This window comes from Topomyia yanbarensis, chromosome 2, assembly GCF_030247195.1.
Source record: "Topomyia yanbarensis strain Yona2022 chromosome 2, ASM3024719v1, whole genome shotgun sequence".
NCBI lineage: Eukaryota > Metazoa > Arthropoda > Insecta > Diptera > Culicidae > Topomyia > Topomyia yanbarensis.
This window is the reverse complement of record NC_080671.1, coordinates 316,905,965-316,933,408: the sequence shown is the minus strand read 5'-3', so window position 1 is coordinate 316,933,408 and position 27,444 is coordinate 316,905,965. Positions and strand designations below refer to the sequence as shown.

Here is a 27,444-nt window from a genome sequence, read left to right as displayed (position 1 = left end):
ATCATTTCCAAATATATTTTTCATCCATTCGGTATACCAGTAATTCATTTGAAACAGGTTGCAACTTTTAAAGAGGGCAGAAATGATAGTCCTAATCAAAATTATTTTTAGTTCCATTCAAGATAAGCATATTCCCACTCATGATCAATATTCTTTAGTCAGCAAAACTGTTATTCTGGTTCTAATCATAGTTTAATTTGAATTTCAATCAACAAATTATCAAAATCATTAGTTTTACCTGTTATTTTATGCCAAAATTGAGATATGTGTCGACGATACTGAAGAAAAAAAAACAAATTGTTCCACTCAAGATCATTTACCCTACATTAACTGTCGTGATTTCTGGTTAGTTCAATGTGCTGCGGTGGAAGCGGAGCACGAGATTGCTGGCCTTCCATAGAAATTGATCACGCTAATCCGGTCGCTCGCTGGGCACGGTGTACTTTTTTTCGGTCCTCCTGTAGTGGCAACCAGTTGACGCGCACACTACGCGCGAATCGGCTCGTTCACTCGCCTTCCGCTAGATTGGCTAGGTGGTGTACTGCTTCGCCTCTGCTGCTGCTGGGTAGGTTGGATGGTGTATTGCTTCGCTGTGGTTGCTAGTGGCAACCCGTTGACGCGCTTGCTACGCGCGAATCGGCCCGTTCGCTTGCCTTCTGTTGGATTGGCTGGGTGGCGTACTGCTTCGCCTCTGCTGCTGCTGGGTTGGTTGGATTGTGTACTACTGCTGCTGGGTTGTCCGTCCACTAAGGCGTTCGATGTTGGAATGGCTTTCTCCGCGCTGTTACAAACAGCTTTATAGGTGCGCGGTCATGTGCTTTACGTTCAAGAGTTGGTGGGGAGGCAATGGATTGCTGCTGTTGCTAATGGCAACTTGTTATCGCTGGGGACAGTAGGCGACGCTTTCTCAAGTGGATTTACAAGGCTGAAGAATCAATTACGAACCGGGATATTCATACGTTGGGAACAATCTTTCAGGATCCTAGAATAGCTTGTATTTATATAGATATATATTTTTTTTATTGTTTTATTTCACTGCTTACTGCTACAATACTCCTGTCTACTACTCTTAATACAATATTTCACACAACATATTTTCTGATATTCTTATTTTTTTGCTATATTTATATCAATTCATTTAATTGTTATTCTACGACAACTTCTGTGTGATTTTTGAGTGCCCCGAGGTTCCTATAGATATCCTTTTCTGTTCCGGTCAGCTACCAGGACCTGTTGAATAACTTTACTATAATGATAGAAGTTTTTGGTTAATTAAATAATAATATTTTTACCTGATCTCCATTTGCTGATCATGCACACATCTTGAGTTAAATTCCCAGAGTATATTTACATTCTACAGCTTGTTCTGTTCTTGTGCAATGAAACTCTCTTATTCGAAGATACTATAAAGAACCATATCTTCAAACCTACATGGTTTCCTTATTTTACGTCTTGGGCGATTAATTTTATCATCCCCTACTTTTACAGCATTATCAAGTTCGATTTCTGAATGCTCAAGCTCATCGTCAAATTCAGTGTTATTTGTTCTCACAACATGTCCTCCTTGAGTAATGTTATCAGCAAACTCTTCCAGATGTTCAGGCACTTTCTTAACGTCTTGGACATTGCGGGAATACTGAACACCACGCTCGCTTCGAACAACAACTTTTGCTCCATCTCTAGCCAATATTGTGAATCTTTCCTCCGAAAATGTTGGGTCTGATTTATGTTTCTTATGTGTTGCCACTAAGACCGTGTCCCCTGCTTTGATGTGAGAATCCTTAGTTCCTCTACGTATGTCGGCATACTTCTTACTTTGCAATTTCGAGACCGCGTCCTTTTCTCGAATGTCGATGCGGTCTAATGAGTCGGAAGATTTAGTTTCCCAAAGACAAGGAAAGGTACCGCGACATTTCCAGCCTACTAACAATTCAAATGGGGTAACTCCCAGACGAGATAGGGGGCGTACTTTATTATGTGCATGGACATAATTCTTCAGCGCAGTTCTCCAATGCACATTGTCCAATCGAGCAGCCGCCAAAGCCTTTTTAATGCCGCTATTCTGCCTTTCTACCGCACCATTGGATTGAGCACTCAAGGGTATGGATTTGCGAATCTTGATGCCCTTATTTTCCCACGTCTTAATGAATGTGTCGCTCTGGAATGGTGGCCCGTTGTCACTCTGTATCGCAAGAGGGTACCCCCAAACTTCGAATATTTTGGCCAGAGCAGCGTTTGTTGTATCTGCGTCGATCTTTTTTACTTCAATAACATGGATGTACCTTGAGTAGGTATCTACTACAACCAGAAATTCTCCGTAGCCAAAATCATTATCTGAGAAAAAATCTATTTGTAGGATTTCCCACGGGCCTTCCGGTAACTCTCTAGTCGTCAACGGAAGTGGAGCATTTTTCTTTGAAAGTCTTAAACATGTTTCGCAGCATTCTATGTACTTCTGAACCTCCGCGTTTAATCGCGGCCACCAGAAGTGATTCCTCAAAATTCGTTTCATTGACGCTGCTCCCATGTGACCTTGATGTGCTAGTTCGAGTGCTCTTGATCGCAATTTATGTGGTAATAAAACCCGATCATTTTTGAAAATTAAAGCACCCATTAAACGGAAATACTTAGCATGGCATTCGTATGCCCTCAGTTCTTTTTTCCATATTCCTTGCTTCAAAGATTCTCGAATCTCATTCTGTTCCTTATCCTTTTCCGCTTCTAACTCAATTTCATTCCAGTTCATTCCCATATTTCCTGAATCCAAGACGAAAAGTAGATGTCCTTCAGAAGAATCATCGAATGATTCGATCGGTTCACTGGCAATCACCAATCTGGAAAGCGCATCCGCGATGTTCATATTCCCTGGGATACTTTCAACGGAAAAATCGTACGACTGTAGACGGAGTGCCCACGCTTCTGCTCTCGAAACAGATCTTTTGCCGATTCGATGCATGCCGCCAAAAATAAACTCATGTGATTTGGCATCTGTTCGAATCTTAAATGTCTTACTCATCAGATAGTTGGAAAATCTTTCAACCCCCCAAACCATTGCTAAAGCCTCTTTTTGTGTGTGAGGATATTTCTGTTCTGCCGAAGACAATGCTCGTGAAGCGCATGCGATTACCCTTGGGTTAGAACTGTTATCGAATTGGACTAGTACTGCCCCTAGCCCATGCGGTGAGGCATCAACATAAAGCTCAGTTTCGTCTGCTGGATTGTAATAGCCAAGAGTCTTGATCTTCGTCCAAGCAGTGCATGTCAGATGCTCAAACTCTAGATCCAAATCTTTCGACCAGTAAAAATGATCTGCTCTAGCTAATTCTCTCAAACGCCATGTTTTGTCAGCTCGATTGTGGATAAATCGATCAATATAATTGATCAAACCAAGAAAGCTTCTGACTTCGTCTTGAGTCTGTGGTCTTCGAAAATTTTGGATGGCTCTAATTTTTTCATCTTCCACACTCCATCCAGCGGCAGAGAGCTGGAACCCTAAAAACGGTACTTCTTTCTGGTTTAGCAAGCATTTGTTTTCATTGATCCTGACGTTATGATCCTCTAATCGCCTGAATACTTCTTTGAGGTTTGCATCATGTTCCGCCTTCGTTGTTCCGAATACTAACACATCGTCCAAGTAATTGATAGTACCCTTACATCCCAAGAGAATGACTGACTGCATAATCTCTTGAAATATATCGGGAGCATTACATAGACCAAACGGGAGTCTCCGGCATCTATATAGTGCGTCTCCAGAGAAAAAGTTAGTCAAACGTCGACATCGCTCATCAAGTACCACGTGAAAGAAGGCATTTTTGAGATCTATGGTTGAAAACCATCTTGCTCCATGCAGTTCCATCAGTATGGCTTCAAAAGTAGGCATCTTAAATGGCGTTCTGTGGATACATTTATTTGGGCCTCGCAAGTCAACAACAAGACGAATATCATTTTTACCTTTCGGTACAACTAACAATGAAGAACAGAAGGAGCGATCCATGTCTTCAGTAACTGGTTCGATGATTCCTGTTGCTAAAAGCTCGCTAAGCTTTTGTTGTGCCAATCTTTTGAAGCCTGCTGGTATGTGTGTATATACGTTCCTAGCAGGAGGCATCTCTTTATCATAATGCAGTAGTACGGGTGGTACGTTGAATTTCGAAAATTCCTCTACTGGTGAGCTTGTAATTGAATTCATCATAGCCAGCTCGCATTTCCAAATGTTGACATGACCTCCAACAGGTACTCTCAACCCTACGTCCAATAGACTGTACCGAGCAGCTGTGTTGAAGCCCAACAATGATCTACTCTCTTCAACAACATAAAATTTTTCCAAGCAAGTCGGCCTGTCCTTAGACACGTGCAATTTTGCCGAAAACGTTGCTACAACGCTGATCTCCCCTTGTGAAGCATATGCGCGCAGTGTTTTGTCAGATGTATACTTTAAATCATGTAGCTTTCCAGCTTTAGAGTTATCAGAGAGTATCGCATTCAATGTGTTTTTCGTGATGGTATTTACTTGAGCCCCTGAGTCAATGAAAAATACTACACGTTTACCAGCTACGCGTCCAACAACAAAAGCATCCTCCTCTGTTGGTGGATCATAATCAGGCACTGCATTTATGAACGGGTCAGTAAAACAATCAGTAGATGAAGATTTAAGCAATGAATCATCTATCGCCTGGAAAAAATGTTTTGTTTTGTTTTGTACATTCAACTTAAGCTTGTTTAAGTTTCTTCAAGAGAAAAGCTATCTTATCTAATTTTCCTTGAAACAGTTTTGAGTACAAGAACTATTTCTCGCTATATATTTACGCTTGTTGTCGATGTTAGCTGTCTTTTTTTTCGCTGAACTACGTTGGATTAGGTTCTAAAAGATGGGTGAAGTGCATCCGAATCCCAGCTAGAGCAACGAATAAAATTTCAAATACAGGACTTTGAGAAACGAAGCGAAAAGAAAACCAACATCCAAGCGATACAATTAAGAATATGAATGTTTTCTTTAAAAAAAATGTACCAAGCACTCTAATAAAAAACCAATTTCTTTATTCAACGAAACTTAGATAAGATAAGCTACAATTCAATTGAAATTTATTCAAGGTCGTCATTATTCATTACCTTCTCCTCATTTTCTTCGCCATTTTGCATTATTGCCGCAATTTTCGGTTCGGGTTCTTCATCTCTGGTTTCGTTATGCGGACGCTTCTGTCCAGCTCCATGCTGCGGCACAGATATGCAAGCACGAGCTAAATGCCCACGCCGCCCACAATTGTGACACACCTTGTCTAGATTGGGACAACGAGCAGAACCATGGTAGATGCTAGCGCATCGCCAGCATGCGTTCTGAAGGGGTCCTTGTGGGCGAACTTGTCCACGTCGAAGTGTTCCTCTTCCTCGTTGGGTGCCTCTCAACCTATATGCTGTACCCCGACGAAACTGATCTCGTGTATCCAGACGTTTTGAAACAGTAGCTATTGTCACGTTGTTCTGGCGGTTTAGCTTTTGATATTCTTCCTCGTTGAATAGCTCCATCTCCCGATCGCGTACCAATGCGATCAAGCTGTTCATGTCTCCTTGGGAAACCCAGTTTCTGTGAGCCAAAACTCTCACACGGCTATCGATGGTCCCTTTGACGATAGTTCGTACTAACGCCTCCATTTCTTCCTCGCTCTTGTAAGCACACAGCTTTGCAGCAGCTGCCGCACGTCGCACGAATGAAATATTTGATTCACCGCTATGCTGTACGGTGTTCATTAGTTTTGCACGTTGCCCAATAATGTAAGTACGTGATCCAAAATAATTATCCAATCGAGAAATGGCATTGGAATATGGCATAATGCGTTCGTCGGGCATATCTGATGTAGATGACGTTCCTTGCATCACATCCAGTAATTTTGGACCTGCCTTTATCCGAAATATGTCCATTTTAGCTCGCTCATCGGTTGCATGGACCAGATTTTGCTTTCTGGGATATTCAGGGAGCCAAGGGACATATTGCTCATTGTCGTTAGCAAGGATTCGTTTCCCGCTGCAGTCGTTTGCTGTTGCCCGGCCTCATTGGATTCGAAGTTCAAATAATCGTTTTCTGCTGTGCTTAGTTCAACTTCGTGGAGCATCTGCTCATTTTCGGAACGCATTCTAGCCAATTCAGATTTGACTACCGAAAGCTCCTCCAAAAGCATCTTCCTTGTGATTTTGCTTTTTGATTTTCTGTTGGAACAAAAAGAAATGTACCAGTTCAGTTACTCTGTCTTGACTATCAGAGTCCTTATAACACATATTTCAGCATATTTGCATTCTTGAATACCCTGTCTCAACTACCAGGGCATCATTTCGTTTTTTTTAGGAAACTGTCTCGACTACAGTTCCATTTACTCGATTGCATGTTTTCAATTCAACTGATATATTATACTTACCGGGTGAGGGATGATTCGGTTCTCGTACCGCCTGCGCCATTGTCGTGATTTCTGGTTAGTTCAATGTGCTGCGGTGGAAGCGGAGCACGAGATTGCTGGCCTTCCATAGAAATTGATCACGCTAATCCGGTCGCTCGCTGGGCACGGTGTACTTTTTTCGGTCCTCCTGTAGTGGCAACCAGTTGACGCGCACACTACGCGCGAATCGGCTCGTTCACTCGCCTTCCGCTAGATTGGCTAGGTGGTGTACTGCTTCGCCTCTGCTGCTGCTGGGTAGGTTGGATGGTGTATTGCTTCGCTGTGGTTGCTAGTGGCAACCCGTTGACGCGCTTGCTACGCGCGAATCGGCCCGTTCGCTTGCCTTCTGTTGAATTGGCTGGGTGGCGTACTGCTTCGCCTCTGCTGCTGCTGGGTTGGTTGGATTGTGTACTGCTGCTGCTGGGTTGTCCGTCCACTAAGGCGATCGATGTTGGAATGGCTTTCTCCGCGCTGTTACAAACAGCTTTATACATGCGCGGACTCGCGCTTGCCGTTCGAGTGATGGTGGGTGAGGTATCGCGTTGCTAAGGGCAACCCGTTGACGCGCTTGCTATGCGCGAATCGGCCCGTTCGTTTGCCTTCTGTTGGATTAGCTGGGTGGCGTACTGCTTCGCCTCTGCTGCTGCTGGGTGGGTTGGATGGTGTACTGCTGCTGCTGGGTTGTCCGTCCACTAAGGCGTTCGATGTTGGAATGGCTTTCTCCGCGCTGTTACAAACAGCTTTATAGGTGCGCGGTCATGTGCTTTACGTTCAAGAGTTGGTGGGGAGGCAATGGATTGCTGCTGTTGCTAATGGCAACTTGTTATCGCTGGGGACAGTAGGCGACGCTTTCTCAAGTGGATTTACAAGGCTGAAGAATCAATTACGAACCGGGATATTCATACGTTGGGAACAATCTTTCAGGATCCTAGAATAGCTTGTATTTATATAGATATATTTTTTTTATTGTTTTATTTCACTGCTTACTGCTACAATTAACATTGTGGGGTGAACTTAAACTTTTGACAGGTAGTGTATTACACTGTAAACTGAAGCATTTTGCCCTAGGCGAAAGAAGAAACTAGAATTTGAGCATCTTTGAAAAATGTGTAAGAATACTTGTATTAGGATTTCGAGAAGCCATTTACACGATCAAAATTCAATATATAACTCTTAAGACCTAGATGCTGAATATTAGACTTCTTCGAAGAAATTTCTAACTTCGGAAATGCATGTGACAGTGACAGAGAATCTTTTTTTACAACTAATTAAGCTAGAGACTTACTCAGCAAAGTAGTAGGAAATACTATTTGTGATGAACTACGTGAAATATACTAAAGCTCTACATACTAGTTGTCTAATATAACTTGTCCTTTGATGTCCTGCTATTCGTCTTTCTTTGTATTTTCGATATAGCGATGATTTTCCTATGGTCGACCTTCTCTAATGAACCGCGAACCATAAATGCTCCTTTTTGTCGGGCGATCAGAGCCGTGTTCACCGACGAATTTCTTTCGTTCTTCTGATCCATTCGTTTCTTTTAGCGAAACACAAAACAATTGCGACGTTTGTGTCCTGTTTTTCCGCGCTCAAAGCACACGATGCTGTTTTCCTGGTAACCACCTACCATAGCAACCGAATCATCCATGTTACGTTTGTTGTCATTTTCCTCTGTGTCCAAGAAGATTCTCTTCACCTGCTCCAGAGACATTTGTTCCAATTCTTCTTTCCTGACAACTGAAAAAGCACCTAGGAAATGCTTATAACGCTCCGGGATGGCCACTAGCAACGTATTCAGCTTTTCTGCTTTAGCGATTGCCTCTCCCATAGACTCTAGTTGTCGGACAAGCTCTTCGTGAGCACCGAACAATTCCTTTAGCGAGTTAAAAACGCACATTTCCAAGTAGAGCTTAGAACGAAGTCCCCAGCAGTGATGCCACAAGTACAGATTTATCTGGAAAGGTACAGATTTTTGAAGCATTTTTGGTACAGATTCTGCACGGTACAGATTACAGATTTTTGTAAAAAAGTACAGAATAGTACAGATTTTTTTACATTACAGCAAGGTAAAATAATTTAGCCACAGACGAAATTTAACCTTGCGATGCATCCCAGTAAACAGCAGGTAAACGTTGAGTTAGGCAGCAGTGATGGCAAGAAGCTGAAGTGGAGCTGGTACTGATTGAGCTTGAACTGAAGCTGACATTAGAATGCGATATGCGAGAAACCTGCTTCCAGCAAATCAAAGGGATGATGTCTAAGTGAAAGCCGAGTGAATCTTCTCGGAGTGCATACGTTTGCTCTGACCTGCTCCATTTGAATTCCTGCAAGCAGGTTGCTCGCATCCTTTTGATATTATCAGCCCCATCTCAGCTTCTCGCCGCCACTCTGTTGGACACCTTTGGCTGCAAAAAAAGTGGCAGCAAGAATTTGAGCTGGAGCTGATATTGGATTTATCCAGTCACACTCATCTAAAATTCTAACTGGTTTCTTGCGGAATTCCAGCTCAAATTACCGAGTCAGAATGTCTTGTTTGATTTCCCCAAATGAAAAATATGTAAAAGAAAAATGATATTTATAAAACAACCTTGTTATTGTTTGGGTACAGAATCCGGTACAGATTTTTCTATGGAAGAGTAGAGATAAAAAAGATTTTTCAACTCCCGGTACAGATTTAATTGTGGCAACACTGGTCCCCAGCGGTTGGAAGATCTGCTGCAGCCGATCGAAAATCTCTTTGGCGTACTGACATTGTAACACATGGCCCATTGCCTCGTCATGCAATGCCAGCCAAAATGAGCCAAGGTAAACCTCCAATACAACTTTTCTCGCGACTTCCTGTTCAGCTGACGCACCTTCCGCTGGAAGATAAAATTCCTCTTCTGGCGGTGTTCGTGTGTGCTAATCCTTCCTGCTTCAGATGCTATTCCATCCTCTTTTTCCAAAACGGGAACGATTTTTCGTCCCCTTTGCAAAGAGGCATAGCCACTCTTCGAAGACGATTTTCCATTTTTCCTATATGAAGAAATTTGTTATTGCATCAGACTGAATCAAATCCTAACGTATATGTCCGACGGAAAACTCTGTCCGAGCAATACATACAGGTTAATCAGGTCCTGGGCCCATAACCTGTTGAAAGACAATATTTGATCGCTTACAATCCCGCGAACAAGCAAGCTTCGCTTAGGATCAAGCACAAAAATTGTCAGGACTTTTGAATTCGCAAAGCTGTACAAAAATAAGATCCAAAATAATATTCAGATCTGTCGCCTTCCACACAAGGAAATATTCTCGGAACTTAATTTTGCAAATGAAACTTAGAAAATTCAGATAATATTCAGATCTGTCGCCTTCCACACAAGGAAATATTCTCGGAACTTAATTTTGCAAATGAAACTAAGAAAATTCCATTTAAAATATTAGGCATATTTTTGTTGAATGTGTTCATTTTTTAATTTCATTAAAATATTTCGTGGGGGAGGAGGATGGTTGTTCCCAAATCCTCCAAGCAACCAAAAGTTCGTATAAGGAAGCTGCATAAGCTTCCCGTTTTAAGTAATTTTGCAATATGTTTTATGTTCTAATAGAGGCTTAAGCAGCTTGAAAGTTCGCTAAGAACTTTATGTGAACTTTAAAGTGTGCTTTTTAAGTATTATCCGAACTTCTGGTTGCTTGGGCCTCCTCTTTCCGTTGCTACGCCACTGAATAGGGCAAGAGTCAATTGGAGAACATAGATTTGGAGATTTGTTTATCAGTTAATTGAAAAAGGCTAGTGAGCGAAAAAATCTACAAATTTCGAGTGAAGTTAATGTTTAGATCTCATCAATTCTTTCGCTTTGCGGTTACTTCACCGTTATATTATATTGTTTTTGTCATCTCATGTTTTACCGGAATGCAGTTCGATTCAATTAAAAATTAGTGATTCTCGACTTTCCGGAGTTGAAGTTAATTAAGTTTTTATGAATTTATTCAACAAACGATAAATCCATCAAATTCTCGGCAGTCAGCTGCCCAGAGCAATAAGAGGATTGGTTTTTTTGCAATTTTTTGATATTTTAATAACTGCACATTTACGTATTGTTTTCCAAATTTTGTTTTTTTATTTACGAGTCATAGTGTCATTAAATTTTGCTTAAATCTGAAAATTCTGATGAAGTTTGGTCAATTTAATCATTGTCTAATCGCGTACCCCACGTTTATTTGCAAATTTTGTAGTTAAATAAGTAATATGTTAGCTGTTCAACATGTTCCAAGCTAAGTCAATTACGTTTCTTACTGTAAAGGTATTTACTTTGAGTGAATACCTACCTAATTTCGTCAAAAGTGGAACAGCCCCTAAAATGAAAAAAAAAAAATAAAATAAAAGTATAAAGCTGTATAAAATTTATCTATATTATATAAAACGAGCTAGAATATTTGGCTGCGGACTAAATGAGACACCGAAAATAAAAATCGCAAAAACAGAACATGATTCGAAAAACATGTTTAAAATATATTAGAATGTAAAAATACAATATAAATTTTAAGCGTAAAAATCGGACAGATCTTTGATTAAAAAAAACTTCAATATGAAAACCCTAAAAAATATATCCGATTCTAACAAAGAACTTTTCTTTATTCGACTTTTTATCTATAAGGTAACGTTATACGGATTTTCCTGCTAGAGAGTTATGCTGGAGGTTCATTCTTGCCTAATTTTTCGGGTGAGAACTTTCTAAGCGATTCTTTTGCTGAAGCACCCCTGTCCGATTTTTACGCTTGATTTTTATATTCGATTTTTATATTCTAAGATATTTTAATGGGGTTTGCAAAGCATCCATGCGACTTTTATTTCGTCTTTTTACTATAAATGCTAGATTTTTAAAAACGTTAAAAGAACCCCATAAAATCGATAAAACGAAAAAAAACATGTTTCGGTCGCGTTAAAATGATTTGGGAAAAAACCCGGCTAAACCAATTGGCAATTCAAGAGTCGGTCGCTGTAGACGTTGAAGAAATCGAAAATGCAGCACGCAATGATCAAGAGATATTAGCTGTGAAAGATAGTCTCAAATCTGGAATTTGGAACAGCCCTACAGTGAAACCTGTTGAACCCTTCAAAATTGAGCTCGGATTTGTAGGAGAAACTATGGTGAGAGGTAATAAATTGATAGTTTCGAAGTCTCTACGAAACAGTATAATACAGCTGGCACATGAGGGACATCCGGGAGAGTCTCTCATGAAAAACGGTTGAGGGATCGCGCATGATGGCCACTGATGGATCGAGAAGCGAAGGAAATTGTAGTTAAATGTGAAGGATGCCAACTGGTCGAACTGCCTAGCAAGCCGGCTCCAATGAGTCGTCCTGAATTGCCATTGAAAGCGTGGGTCGATGTGGCGATAGATTTTACGGGTCCACTTCCATCAGCAGAATATTTGTTGGTACTAATCGATTATTTCAGCAGGAACAAAGAGGTAGAAATCATGACACAAATAACATCTCGAGAAACGTTGGATAGGCTAAATAAAATATTCATAAGACTCCGATATCCCATGCATTAGTAAAAGAATATTGTTGGATTTATTTTACCTAATTTGAATGGGAATCTCCCAATTATTTTAGGTTTTCCTTGGTCAATTTGAACGCAAGGTTTTCTAGGTTTGTGAAAGATTGACATTTTTTTGATAGAGCAGTTATGGATAGAAACGAAAGACAAGGAACCCCAGTAATATAAAATAAAAGACAGGTATTAATAGAAATATGTTTATAAACAATTTATTCCTGAATAGACCGGTGATCCTATCCAAATTTGTTCAGTTTGTTTGAAGAGCCTGAATGGTGACGCACCCTAGATCCATAATTTGTATATACTCCGATCCACCACCCTGTAGACGGAAGCAACATTCCTGTGAAGATCAAATTTGTTGTAGATACAGAAACAAAAGATTAGGAGCCGATTTTTTCACCTACGCTTAACTTTTAAACTAGGTTCAACGAAGGGTTAAACCTAATTTAATAGGTGCAGGAATCGGCTCTAGTACCCGTAAAACTCTTACCCCTAGTTTGTCGCAAATAATACTTTTCTGTTTATCGCTCAGTCCGTCATGCATAACAACAAAATCCGTCAACTGCTCAAAAAGTTGTCCCACACTGTACGCGTCGTGCGTTAAGTTCTTCACGTAATCCTCCAGTTTGCTGTAGTTGGCAGTTTTACAGACTGAGATAAAATCATCCAGATAATTCGGTGGTACAACACCAGACATTTCTAGAATATCCGTGTGTTCAATTTTTGCTTCTTTCCCCTTCAACCTATGGCAAGATTGAAGTGTGGTAATTGCCCGACGCAAATCACCACCTGAAATAGATACTATGTCGCGATAAGCCTGCTCATCCACATCGACATTCTCTTGTTCGCAAATAAAACGTAGCCGTTCAATTATCTTGTCATCGCCTAGTGGCTTGAAGCGAAACTTTGTACAGCGGGAAGTGATTGGTTCAATTATTCTTGATACGTAATTGCAAACCAAACAAAACCTTGTGGTTTTCGTTTCTTTCTCCATAGTTCTACGCAAGGCTGCCTGTGCAGCATGGGTCATAGCATCGGCCTCATCAAGAATTACTATTTTAAACGGCGGACACGGTTTGCCGTCAGTTCTAGTACCACTGGCCGTAAGTTGAGCGAATGTTTTGACCTTATTTCTGATGATCGCAATACCACGGTCATCTGATGCATTTAATTCCAAGATGCGCTCTTTGAACATATCGCCAAACAGCTGACGCGCCGCAGCCAAAATAGTACTGGTTTTACCGGTGCCAGGCGGTCCATACAGCAGCAAATTCGGTAAATCGACAGCTGTTGATAGACATTCTCTCAACACCGCTACTACCTCCCCTTGTTCCACGACGTCGTCGACACATTTTGGGCGGCTGATAGAATGATTATACTATATTATTATACTAGACGTTATGGGTATGCTAATTACTTACTATTTTTCCACCCAAGGAACAGAATGAGATTTACTGCGCTTCTCTACGGGCTGTCCATCGTTCCCGGGATTTGAAGACGATTCAGCAATTTTGCCAGTTTTTAAAAATGCGTGCATTTTTTGTTGGATTCACTCTAGACTTTACAAGAAAATCTGGTTCTGCGTAGTTATGAACTGAAATCTATAAATATTCTAGTTTATTCTTTAAATTGAATCTAATTTGGATGTCCTGTGCACGAAACAACGGACTAACTAAATTCACACAATGGTAAACATTACCAACATCCAGAGATGCCAGGTACTTTTTTCAAATGTCTGCAATAATAATTTTAAAAGTCTGGGAAGAACAAAAAATGTGAGGAAAGCTAGTGTAACCAAAAGCCTTTATATTCAAAAATCTGCAAATATCTGCAACCAAACCAAAAAATCTGCAAATATCTGCAACCAAACTAAAAAATCTGCAAATATCTGCGTCATCGAAAAAATCTGCAGCTTAAATTAAAAGTCTGCGAATTTGCAGACATGTCTGCAAATCTGGCATCTCTGCCAACATCGCAAGCATAAGCATCACAATCACAAACATCACAATAATTTGACATTTGGCGCGAAAATAAAGCAGTGTGGGCAGAATTCCTTAGCTCATCGGTAATGTACAGGCACTTTCAGAAAAGAAAATCAGTATAAATCTCGACAAACATATGATTACGGCCTAAAAGCCAACTGTCAAAATCCACTTTGAATGAAAATTCCAGACAAACCGTTACTAGTCGCACACAGTTCACAACAGTTTATGAAAGAGAAAACTTTTCTCTTTCGTTTACTACCAACATCTGTGATTGGCGTGTAACGGTTTGTCCGGAATTTCAATTCAAAGTGGATTGTGACAGTTGGCTTTTAGGCCGTAATCATATGTTTGTCGAGAAATAAACAATCTGGTTTAATTCAACAAATTTCCTGTTTGATATAGTGACAAACGAGATTCAGGTTTGATTCAATCAATATTGTTACTTAAAATCACCAACGAATCGATCATAAATCGACCGAAGGGCCGAAGTCGCAATGATATTTAATCGAGATTTTTAATAGCTTTGAAAATTTGTTTTAGAAAATTAAATCGTATTTTAACAGTGTTTGCATACTGCGCTTTCAAATGTATTGAAACACTTTAAAACAATACTAGTTTTCGGAAGCATAACAAAAATCTCGATGAACATATGATTACGGCTTAAAAGCCAACTGTCAAAATTCTCTTTGAAAGGAAATTCCGGACGAACCGTTACTGGCCAAACACAGCTTACAGCAGTTAATGAAAAAGTGATTGGTGGGTTACGGTTTGTCCGAAATTTTCCATCAAAGAGATTTTTGACAGTTTTCAGCCGTAATCATATGTTTGTCGAGAAATGTTTTATATAATAACGTTTTCGTTGATAAAATTGGAAAAAAATCGTCGAGTGTTATGAAATGTTTATTAGGCTATTTTCGAGTCGCCCTCTTGTTTTGAAGACTCTCAATTACGCCCTACAGTTTCGCCAGAAAACAAAAATCAAATGTGGTTTTAGTCGTGCTCGCCGGAGGGGAAAATTTGTTATTCCCTCGGGGCGTAACAAGCATTTGGTTTTTGTTTAGGGCGATTCTGTTTACGGACCTTGTAAACAATGATGCTGTCAATTTCGCACGTATACACTACAGTCGTGATTCGCTGGTTGGGCTACAGCCTCTGCGCAACTAACGAATTTGATTCGCTAGTTGGACCGACTGACAGATGTCAAAAACTCTCCAAAGTAGACGTTAGTAGTGAAAATGCATTTGTTCACATCTCTGATTATTGTCAGATTGATTGTTAAAGTAAATTTGACATGAGATTTTGGCATTCAGATGCTTTTTAGTTGGACAATGGTCCATCTAGCGGAGGTCCAACTAAAAAGCGGTCCAGTTAAAAAGTGTCCAACCAGCGAATCACGACTGTATTATTTCGCACAGTTTTGTTTTAAAATTATACGATACCGTTATAACACGTTTAGAACTATGTTTTAAATACATGGAGAGTACTCAGCACAGACACTTAGACCCGACAGACTGGGGAAAAATAAATTTAAATGCAGTTACGTTGAAGGCATGGCGAGATGTGAATTTTAAACTGAATAGACCATCCGCTAAAACTGCTGCTGGGGACAGCAAGTTCTGTTTTTAAAATTTTCAGTTTTATATTACAGAACTGTCAAAACCTAGACTATGCTCGTGGAGGACCAACGCGCCTTTAGAGTTTTCGAACGAAAGGTGTTGCGTATCATCTATAGTGGCGTGCAGATGTAAGACGGAACGTGGCGCAAGCGAATGAACCATGAGTTGCATCAGCTGCTGAAAGAATCATCCATCGCGCATACCGTAAAAATAGAACGTTTGCAGTGGGTTGGATACGTCGTAAGAATGTCGGACGACGACTCGGTGAGGATGGTTCTTTAAGGGCGACCCTACAGGAACAAGAAGACGGGGCGCACAGCGAGCACGGTGGATCGACCAGATAGAGGACGGCCTGCGGACCCTTCGAAGACTGCGAGGCTGGCGACACGCAGCGATGAAGCGAGTGGAGTTGAGACGGCTTCTGCATACAACAAGAGAAACAGGGCTCTAGCCTGAACGGTAACATAAATAACTATCAAAATTATGAATCTAGAACTGAAACACTCCTGAACATTCCCTAACTATTCTATTGGAAATAAAACAAGATTATCAAAATTGAAAATGTTTTAATTGAAGGTTAAAGTAAATACAAATTTGCATTCGTCAAAAGTTTATTATTGTTCTAATAAAAAATATTTTCAAACCATTAAGTTTGTTGGTTGAAGTAAAAAACAAATTATTGAATTCAATAACACACATTTTTGACTATTCATAAATTACGCAACGCGAAAATTACCCAAAATTGACTTCCCCCTGCCCTGGCATTTTTCAATGAAAAACAACATTAGTCAGTCATGAACAAATTCATCATACAAAGTAAGATATGTGAATCAAAATATGTTTTGAGATCGTTCCAAAATATTTTTTGCAGCAATGGCTCAAAGGAAAAACAACGGTCCAAAATATGCTTTGTTTACGGTCAAAACAAAGTTGGGTGGTCCTCAATTAAAGAAATGCACCTTGACGATTTGCCAGTTTTCCCAAGTATTTACGTTTTTTGACTATTTAGAACACTACATATCGAAAAAAGACAAGGCCATAAATATTAGCTTATTAAATGATTCATATTACGTAGCCAAACCGTACTTTTCCAGATTTTTTTTACTCATTACTTCTTAAAGCGCTTCAAAATACCCATAATACCCTAACTTGCCGTTTATTAACTGTAAAAAATACTGTGGGCATGCTCTTAGCGCAGGTTTAAAAAAAAATCTGGCATCCCTGCTAATAGTAGGTAAAGAAAATTGAGTGTGTAGATTGTCAGGTATTTGACAGTATCATTTTTTTAATTTAATAATTCGATCATGAATCGACCAAAGGGCCGAAGTCGCAATGATATCGAATCGAGAAAAATAGCTTTGAAAATTCGGTTCAGAAAATTAAATCGTATTTTAACAGTGTTTGCACACTGCGCCTTCAAATGTATAGAAACACTTTGAAACAATACTAGTTTTCGAAAGCATAACTAAAATGTTTTATATAATAACGTTTTCGTTGATAAAATTGAAAAAAAAAATATTTCGCCCAGTGTTGTTATGAAATGTTGATTAGGCCATTTTTGAGTCGCCCTCTTGTTTTGACGACTCTCAATTTCGCCCTGTAGTGTCGCCAAAAAACAAAAATCAAATGTGGCTTTCGCCGTGCTCGCTGGAAAATTTGTTATTCCCCCTGGGCGTAACAAGCACTTGGTTTTTGTCGAAGACTGCATATCAAGAAGACTGGCAGCTCTGTCCAGAATCTGGAGACAGTAACAGCAACGCCACTTGCGGGAAAAGGTGGTACTTCCCATAGTGATGCACACACACATCTACACTTTTACATTAAGCTTCCTACCTTCCTCCAATAGAGGCGCTGTAACCTCTGTCGCTTCTCGTTTGTATGGAGGAAGGAAAGAGATATCAGTCTTCTTAATATGTAGTCTTCGTTTTTGTTTAGGGCGATTCTGTTTACGAACCTTGTAAACAATGATGCTGTCAATTTCGCCTGTATACACTACCTTAGAAATGCAGAGGCGTAACCCGCCTGGCTTTTTGTTTACAGTTGAAAGTTGGATCCGCCGTTTTGTTTTTTATTGATTTTCATGAAGTGTGAAATGTTTGAGTTTTTATATTTTTTATAAAGTATTTTTACTCTTCTTTCAGATATTAATCAAATCTCTGTTTGTGTACATTTGTTAGTTTCGCCCATTTGTCGGTTCACGATCGAATTCTGTTTACGTTCGGTGGCTGACGCTATAAAAATATTGTCAGGACAAATTTTAGTTTTAAGGATGGATAATGTAACAATTAAGTAAAACAATGCAAGTTAAAACGTTTTAACCGGTACTGTATTTACAGCCGTTGCAGTCCCAGCAACAGGGCGACCGAGAGAAATCCGAAAAGGTGAAAATTGCAAACCAAGCCAAGCACATACCGAAGGATGCTCAGGTCATTATGTCTATTTTGAAGGAACTTGGCGTCACCGACTATGAACCAAGGGTCATCAATCAACTGCTGGAGTTTACTTACAGTAAGTTTTACTATCCTTGACCTGAGTAATGGTAAAACAAACAGGTTACCGTGCGATTAATTAAATAACAAAGGCAATGTTTTTTTTAAATAAATTACGTGGTTGCTATTGCTATTGTTTTACAGGATACGTAACGTGCATCTTGGATGATGCAAAGGTATTTGCTAATCATGCCCGGAAAAAAGTTATCGAATTGGACGACGTAAAATTGGCCACACAAATGATACTGGACAAGGCTTTTACCAGCCCGCCTCCGCGAGACGTTCTGTTAGAAATAGCACGTAATCGAAACAACACTCCGCTGCCATTGATAAAAACCCACTGCGGTCTACGATTGCCGCCGGATCGTTATTGCCTTTCGGCTTGTAACTATAAACTGCGTGCTGCACAACAAGCGAAAAAGATGACAAAATCCGCAATCGAAAGCCGCTCGTCTATAAAGTCAATCGTAGGAAAGAGCACAGGAGGGATAGTTACTGGAGTAAAACGACCGGCCGTTCAGTCAACCCCGAAAACGCAGGTCGTGGCGATTCCAAAGCCGGTGTTTAAGTTCACAGCAGCGAAAACAGCTATCGCGAAGACGGCTAAAAACACAACTGTGGGTGGCGAGGGACCGAGCACGATCGAAATAAAAACTGAAGTTGAAGATCCACTGCCTTTTGGCGTTAGTGACACAGATTCCGGAAGCGTAAAGCGAAAACGAGAGGAAGACGATTTTGAAATAGTTCAATAAAGAGCAATATAAATCAAACCTTACAATGTCCTTAACCTGACATGAAGCTTACGCAAATAGGTTGTCGTTGCAAATAAACATACAAACCTCACAATTTGCGATGTTAAAATTCTTTTACAGTAGAGATGAACTGAACCCCTTTGAGATATTTCCTTCGTCATATTAGTTACTCCAACAAGTTGAGTAGTTGAATGTCCTATACTAAATCCAAACTAGGGATGTCCAATTAGAACTTGATTAATCTAATGTCGTTTTTGCTTGAAGCGAAACTGAGCCAGTTTCTAACCCCAACTGCTGTCAAAATGTATGAACTGACAGCGGTTGGGGTTAGAACCTGACTCAGTTTCGGGGTTAAAAAACGCCATAACTAAACGATTATCATAGAAACTAATCGATTACCGCATTTGACGATTATCTGATAATCGATTAATTAGCGTTGATTTTTGATCAATTACTCTTATTTGACCCCTCTGCAGAACAAAGATCACCCACCGACTTGGTGCTGGAGTTGTGTTTATAGCATGCATGGAACCGACGACTTTAACCTACCAATATGTGAAATCAGCCGCAAGGTTTTCCTCAATACTTTTGAATGGGAGTTTTTCACACGCTACTGTTGATCGATACGAGGTCGATAAGTTGTTTGCCAGGAAATAACACTCCCCGCGCTTTCCGCTTGGAACGAAAATTTCTGCTTAACTCTTACTAAAATATGATTGGTTGGTCCTGAAAAGGACAGTTTGTTGTTTTGTTCTGGAGGACACACCAAATTAAGACCCGCTTCCCACGGATCCGGCGAGTCACATGATTGTCACTCGCTTAGCGTGGATAGCGTAGATTGGTATTTTCAAACAAACCAACCAAGTAGGCCTCGTTGGCTTCTTGGAGGGTCATTACGGCTGAACTCTGGAAGCGTAGATCGATTTTGAAGTCTTGTGCAATCTCGCGGACCAGACGCTGAAAGGGCAGCTTGCGGATGAGTACTCTGTAGCAGGGCGACAGTTCCTGGTCGGTTACGATGGGGCGTCTTCACGCCACCCGTGGCTGGAGTACTTTTACAGGTGGCCTTCGTTGCCAACTGCTTGCGGGGAGCTTTCCCTCCGGTGGACTTGCGGGTGATCTGTTTCGTACGGGTAGTAGCACAAAAACGCTGCTTGAATACAGATAATGCTGATGCTGGTAGTCGTAGTACAAGGATGATGAGAAAACATTTTTGTTTTTGTATTTGGCCAAAGGATACTTCCCTGAGGCACACCTGTGGGGATGTTAAATTTGTCTAAAAGAACACACATAGAACATAGCGCTCAGCCTGTCCATTGGTAGCAGGAAGCGGTGCTCCCATTTTGTGCATTATCCAGTTCATTCGTAAGAACTGCTGAAAGGTTTCCGAAGTGAATTGAACGCCATGGTCGCTTACTAATACTGACGGGATACCGAACATACTGAAGATTTCACGACACATGTTCGCCATGTTCTCAGCTGTAATCGACCTACAAACTTTGATTTCCGGCCACTTGCTGTACGCATCAACCAGAATGAAGAAGTATGTGTCCATAAAAGGACCCGCAAAATCCACGTGAACTCTCTGAAAAGGTTCCGTAATAGTTTCCCAGCAGTGCAATCTCATTTGCGCAGGTTCTGGCCTCACCGATTGACATTCAGCACAGTTTGAAACCATTTCTTCGATTCCCCGTTCCATGCCTACCCACCAGCAGTAACCTCTAGCTAATGATTTCGTACGGGTTGTTCCAAAGTGCGTGGAATGTAGCTCCTCCAACACTCATTTTCGCAAAACGGCAGACACATATACACGTATTCCTCTTAGTAGATATCCCTTCTGAAATGAAAACTCGATCTGGTCCACTCCGAATCGGTCTCCACCTTCCCCTACTTATTACCTTTAATCAAATTGCGCACTGCTTGATCCTCCGCGGTAGCCTGCGCAGCTGTAAGCGGCCACTTTATCGATTTGATTCAGCTCTATGACATCAGATTCTTCGATTTCGTTATCTGGATCAGCACGTAATAGCGGAAAGCGTGACATGGCATCAGCATTCGCATGATCAGTAGACTTCCTGAAGCGTATCTCGTAGTCGAACGACTGCAAATAGGTTGCATAGTGTTGTATTCGCAATGCGAACATGACAGGCAATCCCCTGTGCTCTCCAAAGATTTTCGAAATCGCCTGGTTATCCGTAGTCCAGGGTAAACTTCCGATCGTACAATTGGAAAAACTTCTTTACGTCGAAATAATAGCGTATGCTTCTTTATCCACCTGCATGTAGTTTTGTTGTACTCGGCACAAGGTTTGAGACGCGAACTGTATCGGACGCTCAGTACCGTCGGGGTATACATGGCGTAACACAGCACCAACTCCGTAAGGTGACGCATCCGTGGCAAGCAGCAGTGGTAGTTCGGGCGAGTAGTGGACAAGGAAACTGTCGGACTGCATTTGGTCCTTCACCTTCCGGAAGTACACTTTGCATAGATTAGTCCACTTGAAGGGCACTTCATGTTTCAATAGGTTATTCAGAGGATACAGCACAGTGCTCTGATTCTCGAAGAACCGACAGTAGTAATTGATTAATCTGACGAACGACCGAACTTCGTCCTTATTTTTCGGTCGGGGCATTCTCTGGATCGCTTCAATCTTCTTACGCAGTTCATGGTTACCATCCTTATCTAGCAGATACCCGCAATATTCAATCGTGTCAACAAAGAAATCGCATTTCTCCTTATTGACACGAATGCCATGTAAATTTAGTCGCCGAAGAACCTCCTCCAGCCGACGCAAATGAGTTTCATCATCATCAGCATCATTTTTATGACGTCCAGAAACACGCTGACTCCGTCAATTCCCTGCAGTATTATTTCCATCTGATGTTGCCAGATTTCTGACGCTGAAGCGACGCCGTACATCGGACGATTCGGACGGTACAAACCTCTGTAAGTACTCAATGTTAAAATTTCTCGATCCTCGTGAGCGACTTCCATTCGCAAATATGCTTGAACGAGATCAATTCTTTACAGGGACGATTGGTGTCGCCCAATTGCTTTGGTTAACTTTTGTAAGCACTTCCTCCGCAACGAGTTTATCCAATTCGTTCTCCACGATTTTTTGCATATTGATTCCTTGCTTTCACGAACACAGGACGCACATTACTCTTCAACGGTAAGTTGCTTTGAACACTGGAAATTTTACCGATTGAATTATCGAACACCCTCGGGTACTTCGCCAACACTTCTTCGAGCGCAGCAGCAGTGGCAATAGAAGCAGTGGCAACAGCAATCGTATTAACAGTAGTCGGGGCGGTCCCCAGAGTACCTTATTCCAGTCAACCTACAAAACTTTTAGCCACACTCTTCCCAGCAATGGATGTTTATCGGAATTCACCACATACAACGGTAAGGTAATAATCTTGTCGTCAAATTCCACCCGCGCGTCGATAATACCCAGCACATCGATGCTGTTGTTGCAGTAACTAATAAGATTCGTATCGCACACACGCAACCGCGCCTTCGAAAACGCCTTTACACTATTAGCGGATTTATCGACGTAATTTGTCTAAGCTACGTTTGCTTTATTCCCAGCACGACAAGAACTATCGTTCGATTTCGCGGCGGAGTTCTTTTTCATACACACTTTTGAGAGATGCCCCTTTATTTTGCAAAATTAGCAAACGGTTTCCCTATGCTTATATGCATTTGCAAGGTGAGATTTATCCCCACAGCGAAAACAGCTAACGTTGCCCGCGTTTGGATGCACATTCGTGGAGGATTTCCCTTTGTCACTCATTTCAACGTTTTTAGCACTTTTTCCTTTCATCCGGTGCACCGCGATGACTTCTTGCTTCGCCAAGTTTCCCTCGATCTCAGCTCCGCCTTTCCGCGACAGCTTCATACTAACAGCAACGTCACGGGCTTCCTGAAGGATAAGGTTCCTTGTGGTTCCTTCTTTCCAATAGCCGGCTTCGGATATCGTTTCGTTTTATCCCGAATACCAGCTGGTTTCGCAGCGCCGTGTCAAGATAATCACCAAAGTTGCACGTAACAGCAATTCGACGGAGGGACACTAAATATTCGTCCACTGAACCGGAATTTTTCACTTATTTCCAGCGGCTGGGAGTTGAAAAATCCTTCCAGGGTAACGACAATTTGCTCGTACATTTTGTCTCGGGGAGCCTGTTGTGCAATTTTGTTGCAAATGACATCGTACGTTTCGGGACCCATATGATGCAATAGTAGATTTTTCCGCATCACAGCGTCAGCAATCCCGAAGATGGAAAAAGCAGTTTCCAGTCGTTCTACCCACCGCTTCCATTTGAACTTTTTCTTTTCGAAAGCATCAATTGAAAAATTCGGTGGTGGAAGCACAGCAGCAGCTAGCAAAGCATCGAGTAATGGATCTGGATTCGCTATCCTCGTCGCCAGAACTGTTGTGACGGATCAATAAACGATAACACAACAGCCAATTTTAGTTCTAACACTTTTATTTATTAAATAATTCGCGAGCGTTTTCATCGCGTTCACTCCAGAGATGCCAGGTACTTTTTTCAAATGTCTGCAATAATAATTTTAAAAGTCTGGGAAGAACAAAAATTGTCAGGAAAGCTAGTGTAACCAAAAGCCTTTATATTCAAACATCTGTAAATATCTGCAACCAAACTAAAAAATCTGCAAATATCTGCGTCATCGAAAAAATCTGCAGCTTAAATTAAAGGTCTGCAAATCTGGCATGTCTGGTTCACTCTTCATCACGGTATATATAACCGACTGTGCCTCAGTGCACTGAGCAGCGCGCTTAGGTAGGGGCGCGAATGTAATGAAATGTAGATACAGGTGTGGTATAACCGTATAACAGTAAGGTTACTCTTCTTTTAAATGTTTGGTTTAAAAAAAGTTTCGGCCGGAACGGCACATTATGTACCCTCGAAAAGCTGTCTAAACACTAAGGAGAAATATAGCATAGTGAATAATTGCATTAGCTTGCTAAGCCGAACCAAGTTTCGATTTCATTAATTCTCACCAGCTTAATCAGAGCTCCTTTTCTCGCGGGACATCACGCACGACTTGGGGTTTGCTTAGAAACACAAACAATCAACGGAAAAAAGATAGTGATGACCAAAAATTTTCTCCAAGGAGAAATATGGCATAGTGAAGAACACGACGAGAAGCTTGGGGGAAGTAATGAGAGAGCACAACGTTTGCGTACACGATAAGAGGTGTTTTGGGGCCAGCAGACAGTTAAAGCAGGGCCTTGCCTCTAACGTTTATTTTTTGGCTCATTTTGGATTCGCCAATAAGTAACTCACGGTCCCTCGAAATGTCAAACGCAACCATGACGTTTACTGTCATCATAAATACGGACACTCATTTCTCTATCGACAACAGGTATCTAAGAAAAATAAATAATAAACGTAGGTAATTGTTCTGAATCGCGGCATTTTCGAAAAGAGGGTTAATTTCTTTTGGAAATGGTTCTAAATGGCCTATTTTATAAGAAACAATGAAAAAAAATTGGAGGGAAAGCTTTAAAGTAGGTTAAACTGGAAAAATAAGTTGTTCCCACTTACCTTACTAACAACGGCATTGCTCATGAGAAAGTGGCGTTAAGGGTGAAGGTAGTGTGATGCGGTTTTGTCGCATAGTCGAGTCCAAGGATTCGAAGCGGCGCAAAGCCGCTGAGAAACCGACGGACGAGGTGGTTTTGATCTTGCTACCGAAGGGTGCAATCAAACATGTAATCCACTCGTTTGCCCGGTATACTCAAACATAGGGGCTATCCCTAGTTGAGTCGACTGAGCGGCAGCGTAGTCGGACAGCACTTGAATGAAGCGATGTGGCGTAGCCACATTCGGCACTGACAACATTTTAATAATGTTTCAAAGATTTTCTTCCATTTAATTCCATTTAATTCCACTATGTTAAATGGAAGACAATCTTTGAAACATTACGTACATTCCACTAAGACCTCCGTTCGCGTATATATTGTGAACATTTTATTGTTGTAAATGAATACTATCCTATTGCTACTAAATAAAACATTGTTAATGCCTACGCCACATCGCTTTTTGTCATGCTGTCCGACTTCGCTGCCGCTCAGTTGGACTTAAACTAGGGATAGCCCCTATGTTTGAGTATACCGGGCAAACGAGTGGATTACATGTTTGATTGCACCCTTCGATAGCAAGATCAAAACCATCTCGTCCTTCGGTTTCTCAGCGGCTTTGCGCCGCTTCGAATCCTTGGACTCGACTATGCGCCAAAGCCGCATCACACTACCTTCACCCTTAACGTCACTTTCTCATGAGCCATGCCATTGTTAGATAGGCAAGTGGGAACAACTTATTTTTCCAGTTTAAACTACTTTAAAGCTTTCCCCTCGATTTTTTTTCATTGCTTGTTATAAAATAGGCCATTTAGGACCATTTCCAACATAAATTAACCCTCTTTTCGGAAAAGCCGCGATTCGGAAAAATTACCGGAAATTAGGAAGCTTGAATAGGTTCGGTGTGTGGTAAAGCCAGTTCTATAAGCCATTCACATTACTACATTTGTTTCTCTCATTTCACAGCAAACTCCGAGGGAATCGATTACGCTAAAACGGACTCATTCGACTATTATACATAACGAAAACAATGGCTGAATCAGTTATATCATACAACTTTTTTCAGAATAATACTAGAAGCAAAACAACTTCCTCCTGATTAGTCCTGGTTGTTTCCGGAAACTATAAAAGATAATTGAATACAGAAATCAAATCCACCATTTCTTCCGTGGATTACTCCCGGTTTATTTATTTTCTGGAAGAAGTTGCATTCAGCTAACTTAGCGTTAGCGTAACCAGTGATCCAACAGGAACGGAATTTCCTATTCTATACTATTGGTTCCACCTCCTGCATACTGTTTGGGTACCTTGATTTACCGGATTCAAGAGCCACCTTGCTGAATCCGTTAGGTTTGCTGTTTCGCCGGTTATATTGGGGATGCTGACAGCCATTTTCAAGGTGAATGCCTCCGCTGAAAAAACGATGTAGAATTGTGGATGGATTGAATTCATCGCGATTCCGTTTGCATAGAGCCCTGCGCCACCCAATTTCCGGATTTCGAGCCATCGGTGTAGATGACGGTTGAATTCCTAAATCGACTGTTTATTAGCTGTTGGACGATTAGTCTAACTTTCTCTGGCGGGTCACCAGCTCGCACAATTTTCTTTATGTCCCACAGTATCATCGGCTTGGGTATATACCACGCTCGATTCTTTGTCTTATAAGTTGTTTTACACTCGGCAGCACTGTTCCCGTACGCTGTTGGATGCGGTCCGACGTTCGGCGTACGAGTGGGAGTTTCCAGCATACGGATTGCGATTCGTGAAATGCACTGTAATGCTAGCAGATCAAATGGAAGAGCCCCTGCCTCTGCTATGATCGATAGGATCGAGCTTGTAACAAAAGCGCCGGACGCATAACAGATTGTGCGATTATGCACTGGTGCAAGGATCTGAAGGGGTGCCAGTCCTCGGCTTACCAAACCAACTCCATATAGCAGTTTCGATGTAACGATAGCCGATCCGATTTGTAGTAGCCTTTTTCGGTTACCACGCCGAAGCAAAACTCGCTCCGATTGTCTTTAGAATGCGCAGTCGAGATTCACACGATTTCTTTGTCGCCATGCAGTGAGCTTTCAATGGAATACTGACAATATGAATACCAAAATTCTTGCAATCGCATCAGCAGGCTATATCTCATGATTTTGGAACCATTTGGTGATTTGACTCCGGAACGGAAATTCCGGAGCAGGTTCCCGTGGAGCCGTGAACGGCTATTCCGAGGTCAAATTGCCATATAGTCTGGTACCAATAAATAACAGACTCCTGAGGTAAGGCGTTTTGATATTCATATTGCTAGGATATTATTGAAATTTAGCGATCATACCGAGGACTGGAACATTTCTCCGGAAAATCCGGATTACCAAAAACCAAATAGATTCATTTATTTCAATTTCACAGAATCAAAATGCGGACGAGTTCCTGAATCAAAAACATCCAAGTGTCCAAATCGGTTAAAGAAAGCCATAGTTATGAGCATTTTAATTGGTGGGTACCCACGTCGGCCTGTTAAAGGTGTTTTTTGTTAGAAACAAGGTTAAGGACATTCCAGACAAATCCATCCGAAATTTGAGCCGGAATCGATTGTATCATTTGAGCCAGAGTGCTAGCCCAAACCACTCGGAATCCCAAGTCATTTTATGGGTGTTCAACTGGGACGCTGAATCTCCAGCGAGACAAGTTGGAATGATGTAGTGCCAAATCTCATATCTATCTAACAAATTTTAGTTATCTTTGAGTAAAAGTGCTTGTGGTTGCAATGAGTCGTGGAGGATGTGCATTGACAAAAAATGCTGGAAGGAATTGAAATTTACAATTGAAACATTACTTTCTCTCGGAATAAACTTGATCGGAATAATTTAATATATTCCAAAGTTTGAGACTAAAATTAAACTTGACTACTATGGCTCTAATTTTCATAGCTTTCCCCACCCAGTAATCTCTAGCTAATTGAATGTCGTTAAAATGTATAAAAAAAACTAAAATTAAAGACATTTGAAATAAAATAAAAAGAATTTTCCAAA

At 41.0% G+C, this 27,444-nt stretch overlaps 4 protein-coding genes across 4 annotated transcripts in view; 1 reads left to right on the top strand and 3 right to left on the bottom strand.

Annotated features, from left to right (window-relative positions):
- Window positions 1–27,444, bottom strand: part of LOC131683688 (ras-like GTP-binding protein RhoL) — a 233,275-nt gene that overhangs the window by 177,275 nt on the left and 28,556 nt on the right. The window lies entirely within an intron of this gene.
- Window positions 487–3,052, bottom strand: LOC131680545 (uncharacterized protein K02A2.6-like). The gene is made up of 2 exons (XM_058961261.1): window positions 1,432–3,052; window positions 487–794 (listed from the first exon to the last, which is right to left on the bottom strand). Exons 1-2 carry the CDS (start codon window positions 3,050–3,052, stop codon window positions 487–489), a joined length of 1,929 nt encoding a protein of 642 aa, XP_058817244.1.
- On the bottom strand, window positions 12,155–13,668 carry LOC131683686 (replication factor C subunit 4). Its single transcript, XM_058965892.1, has 3 exons — window positions 13,393–13,668; window positions 12,462–13,332; window positions 12,155–12,311 (listed from the first exon to the last, which is right to left on the bottom strand). The coding sequence occupies exons 1-3, from the start codon at window positions 13,506–13,508 to the stop codon at window positions 12,219–12,221; spliced, it is 1,080 nt and encodes a 359-aa protein (XP_058821875.1). The 5' UTR covers window positions 13,509–13,668; the 3' UTR covers window positions 12,155–12,218.
- Window positions 17,699–18,907, top strand: LOC131683687 (transcription initiation factor TFIID subunit 9). The gene is made up of 3 exons (XM_058965893.1): window positions 17,699–17,850; window positions 17,909–18,080; window positions 18,206–18,907. The coding sequence occupies exons 1-3, from the start codon at window positions 17,842–17,844 to the stop codon at window positions 18,811–18,813; spliced, it is 789 nt and encodes a 262-aa protein (XP_058821876.1). The 5' UTR covers window positions 17,699–17,841; the 3' UTR covers window positions 18,814–18,907.